General features: G+C 33.1%; 1 protein-coding gene across 1 annotated transcript; it reads left to right on the top strand.

The window, feature by feature from the left end:
* Window positions 1-2,390: 2,390 nt before the first annotated feature.
* Window positions 2,391-3,521, top strand: LOC129886042 (uncharacterized). The gene has a single exon (XM_055960593.1). The coding sequence runs from the start codon at window positions 2,456-2,458 to the stop codon at window positions 3,299-3,301; it is 846 nt and encodes a 281-aa protein (XP_055816568.1). The 5' UTR covers window positions 2,391-2,455; the 3' UTR covers window positions 3,302-3,521.
* Window positions 3,522-5,336: the final 1,815 nt, after the last annotated feature.

Raw genomic sequence — 5,336 nt, 5'->3', positions numbered from 1 at the left:
TTGCTATGTTTTTGCTACGTATGCTAAGGCGTATGGTGGGAGTCCCTCGGAATTATAATAGCCGTGTCACTTCTCGGGTCTAGCTTGGATCGTGACAAAATCGATATTAGAGCATAAGATTCAAGTGTCCTATGGTGTCTAACATGCCGCATTGACTAGAACATAAGCAGTTCACTAAAAGAATTTAATCATTGAATTAAATTCTTTAGTAATTTAATTTATTGATCACTATCTGTAATCTTGAATTACATAAGTGTTTAATAGAGAATTTTAAAATATAAATGGAGGAGTTCAATTATGAATTTCTAGTGGAATAATTTGTAATTGATTATGGTATGAATAATTCAAATTACTTATTTAAAATTATTTTCATAATAGTAAGCCTCGGTAATTAATTATTCGGTCACTACAGTGCTCATATTTAACTAGAACTTAGAATCCTATTTCCTAGTGGAAAAAGTAGAAGACACGTTTTTCTTTTTCAAGGAAAGAAAACATACGCTACCTAGGCACGGAATCCACTTGCCAACTAATCTGAGTTTGAATTGGGGAACAAGGAGAGTATATTAAGACACGTCCAAGCCAAGCTATTACTTTCTCCAGTCGATGGTACTATTAAAAGGAGAATGTTGTGTCGAAGGACCATTCAATTCATTAAGGGGCATAGTGGCGCCCTCGCCCGATGCCATTTCCAGACCTAGCAACAGACATAATGTTTTCAGTTCCAGTTTTGGACTAGAAAAATATCACTATAAGTAGGGGTTCTCCTAATCTAGAAACAAATAAGTTTTCTTTATGGTACTTGTTCACCCAAGTATTAAGAGAGTTCGGCTGTGAACTTGGGATCATTGTAGAAGAATGTAGATTGGAGTCGGACTCGGTTCAAGATATCTGCTCACACTTCAAAAGGTAATTCTTGAATTAAATTTCAGTATGTTTATGTGTTCTATCATAATCGTATGTATTCTAGCATAAACGTATGTGTTATCTATTATTAATTGTAAGTAGTATGATTGTTGTATACTTCTGATGTGCATATAGTTTTCCAACATGGGGGTTGGGGGTGTTGGATTTTCTTTTTCCTTCGTTTTGTTATATTTTGGATTACTAAAGGTTGAAAATTGTTTATCATTTTTCAAAAATAGAAAATTTATATATTATGCTCCCTACGTTTCCAAAAGAATGTCCTAGTTTCATTTTTAGTCAGTTTAAAAAAGGAATGACACTTTTTTTACAACACTTTTCTTTCAGCTTTTCACATGGCATGTTTAAGGCCACAAATTAAATGACATTTTAGTAGAATTGACATAACTTTAATTTAGGATTACAAGATTGAAAAATCTTTTTTGTTTGTAAACTCTATGTCAAGTCAAACTAGGAGGGAGTAGTTAGATTGGGCCCATGTTCCACGTGTTGTATTCGTGATTTTTTCAAGACAATGCGTGTAAGTTATATATATATATATATATATATATATTAGAGTGTCTAATTGATAGTGGTCATAATTGAGGTGTCTAAGTGAATTATACTAACAACTTTAATGGATCATCGATGATTTAAACCTTCATATTTTTAATAGAATAATTTGAGAATAATCAAAAAGGATAATAGTGAAAAATAACCTTTAATTTATGCCCTTAATATTTTTCTTAAGAAATATATAATTTGGACTAGAAGGAGTGCTAACCCGCTAATTAATTTGCTTGAGTAGGCTCGTTACACCGCTTCTTTAATTTTTTTTAATTAAATTTGAGACATTTGTACTACAATAGGAAACAAGGATTAGTATTGTTTTCGTAGCTAATCAATAAAAATCTCATGCTAATCCCATTTAGTTATAGATTAGTGATGGACTATAAGAAAATCTAATTAACTAATAGCTATTTAGCGATAAATTAATTGGAGATTATTGATAAATTTCATAACTAATTTCATATTTTCTAATAGTTAAAGTTTGATGTATCACAATTATCTGTCTCATCGCATCCCTTGGTGTGGTAGGATTGAGCACGTAGTGCTGCTAAAAGCAATCGTCAACTACGATATTTTGACGCAATTCCGACTTATCAAGATACGTGATTCCCTAACACTATGAATTGAATAAGTCCTCCTGAGCAATATCCTTATTGAGGGCATCAAGGTAAAACTAAATGATGATAATTCAAAATATTATATCTATTGGGTGCTTTACCAGTGATTGAATATAATAGAAGATCGGATTCCATATGCAAGTTGGTGCTTGGAATAAAGTTTGGAGCATTTTTGAATGGACAAATGTTAGAGATGAAATGTGAGCCATTCCATAAGAAGAATGAGATGCCTTTTCTATCTGATTGGAATCCTCAATTCATTCAGTCTTGCGATAATAGCCCTATAAATCTGACGAGCTCGAACAAAAATTTTCATAAGCAACCCTGAAATCATCCTTAAATCTTCCTTCAGACCACCAAATTAAATGGGTCTCCAAACTGATATGTACCCTTCTCATGGCTTCAAGAAGCAGCAGAGCTACTATAACGATAACGACTACTATTCATCGGAGGATGATTATTACAGCAACAATGGCTCAAGCATGCAAATGAAGAAGCCTTATGGTTATCCCACTGTAACCAGCACTCCTCAGCCAACCCAAAATCATCACATGATGATGAGCCATGGTGGCTATAGCCACGACGAGGATAGCTGGTACAACAAGGACAATTACCAAAGTGGCAATGGTGGTCATAACAACAGCCACGGCCAATATGGGCATATGTCTCACGATTCTGCTAATATATCCAGCAATAGTAGCAGCATGTTCCATGCTAATGGAGGCTATGGAAGTGGAATGCAACTCTCTTCCCACGCAAATGGTGGCTACGGGGGAAGTGGAATGCAATACTCTTCCCACGCGAATGGTAGCTATGGGGGGTATGGAAGTGCAATGCAACAATCTTCCCACATGAACGGTGGCTATGGGAGCGGAATGCAGCATGCTTCCCACATGAGTGGTGGCTATGGAAGCGGAATGAAGAATTCATCCCACATGAGTGGTGGCTACGGCAGTGGAATGCAGCAATCTTCACAGATGAATGGTGCTTATGGGGTTGGGATGCAGCACTCTTCACACATGAACGGTGGTTATGGAGGTGGGATGCAGCAATCTTCACACATGAATGGTGGTTATGGAGGTGGGATGCAGCAATCTTCCCACAATCATATGTCCAGGGGAGTAGAGAACGATTATGATACGAGCCCTGGTTACTATGAACAGCATAACAAGAATACTGATATGTGGAACATGAAGAGTTTGAATGACTAAATCCTCAAAAGTTTTTTGTGTAAGGTCGAACAATATATATATGGTTGTTTTGGTTGAGGCTCTGTCTATATCACAAAGGCCTGAAACCTAAATATTGAATTTAAACAACCCTGCTACTATGTACTCATCCATGTATTAGTTACTTTTTTACACCCAGAACTATGAATAATTTGAATTATATGTATAACTATAATGATCTTGATGAGGTCATTTCCATATACTTTTACTACTCGTGCGCTTATCTGGAGTTGGCTCATTTTCATTTATAAGTTCGAACTAGGAAAAAGATGAAAGATGCTGGCAGATAGGCATCGATCCTCCCATTTTCTTAAAACTTGCAGCCCATTGTTATCATAACCAATGGAGTCCGAAGCCAAAAGAACAATAAAATATTTCAAAAATTTTAAAACGGCATATCAATTTTGGATGATACCAAAACCATAAAGACAGTGTGATTTGTGCTTTATCATTCACGCCGTTAATGGTGTTAAAGTAAGTCACACGCCATCACATCAGCCGCTATTTTTTCTGTTCCTTTTTTTCCTTTATATAATTCCTTTTTTATAATAATAATTAATAAAAATAATTAAAATGTATTGATTTATTTTTTTTCCTTCTTCTCTTCATTAACTTATTTTCCACATTCCCCTAAAATAATTTCAATTATTTTAATAAAATTATTGTTTTTTATAGTAATTAAAATTATGATTAAATTTTTTTAGTATACAAAAATTATATCTTTATTTTTTCTTGTTATGATTAAAATATGTGTTATTATTGTTGAAATTGTTAATTATGGTGACTTATTGTAGTTTTAGTAATTTTGTCGTTTCTTCCTTTTAATAAAATGATTTAAAACAAAATCAAGCACAAAAGTCTACTTTTATTCTATAGTTGATCACAAATTTATTGAAGTCAAACAAAATTCACTTTTGAAGCCCAAATTCATATATATTATGAACGATGTGTCTATTGCAGCATAAATTTATCGAATATCATTATTAAAATAAATAATTATTTATTTTTAGCATAAATTATCACATAATTATTAAATTTAATTAATATTGAGATCAATTGTCAAATTCCATAAAAGTAATTGAAAGTTGGATAAACAAAATTAACTATTGATGCTTAAATTTATAGATGTTCTAGTTTAGAACATCTATGAATTTGAGCGTCAAAAGTGAATTTCGTTAGACTTCAATAAATTTCTAATCAACTATAGAATAAAAGTAAAATTTTGTACTTAATTTCATTTTATGAAAATAATTTAAATTATTTTAGTAGAATGTGGAAAAATAAGACAATAAATTGAAAAATAAAAAAAATCATTACATTTTAATTATTTTGTTAGTTATTCTTATACAAAAAGGAATTATTTAAAGGTAAAAAAGGAAAAAGAAACAATATATGTAATGACCCTCCAGGTTATTTGAGAGTTAATGGATTCATTGCATTGTTTAGAGTGTTCCTATAGCGAATCCAAGTCATTTATGACTTACTGACACTGATTGTTCGATCGTTTGGTCCTACATTTGGATTTTATGCATGTTTTCCTATTTTGGAGCTTTTGAAACTTGAAAGTTGATTTCAGTTATAACATCATGTAAATGACCTCAGAACGGAACTCTGACGATTTCATCATCTCTGGAATGACCAAATTAGGCTAGTAGCATGGTCAGCACGAGTATCGAGGCATTCGGTGTGAGTTTGAGTCCATTTGGTATTTTATCCTTTGAAATTTGGTATAAGTTTGATTTTGGTCAACATCATAAAAAATTTGCTCGGATAAAAATTCCGTTAGTGTGGTTAGTTTCGAAATGTCGTGATTGGTCTAAAACAGGCTGTCGTTCGCTTCCCAAGACTTTCGATCTAATTTCGAGGCCCATTGTTTTGGATGTGGAACCCACTTTTTATTTAAATGAAATCGTATAGAAATTTGAAATACGCCATTGAGTCTAGAATGTTGAATTTGGTGGGGTACCCTATCTTGTTTGCGCACATAAGGTTCCGAACGAATCCCAAGCACCCCATT

This window comes from Solanum dulcamara, chromosome 1, assembly GCF_947179165.1.
Source record: "Solanum dulcamara chromosome 1, daSolDulc1.2, whole genome shotgun sequence".
Lineage (NCBI taxonomy): Eukaryota > Viridiplantae > Streptophyta > Magnoliopsida > Solanales > Solanaceae > Solanum > Solanum dulcamara.
The sequence above is the reverse complement of the archived record's forward strand: the minus strand, read 5'-3'. Positions and strand labels throughout refer to the sequence as shown.

What these genes read in the sequence shown, in the direction of transcription:
- LOC129886042 (XM_055960593.1), top strand. Translation starts at nt 2,456, where the DNA reads ATGGGTCTCCAAACTGATATGTACCCTTCTCATGGCTTCAAGAAGCAG.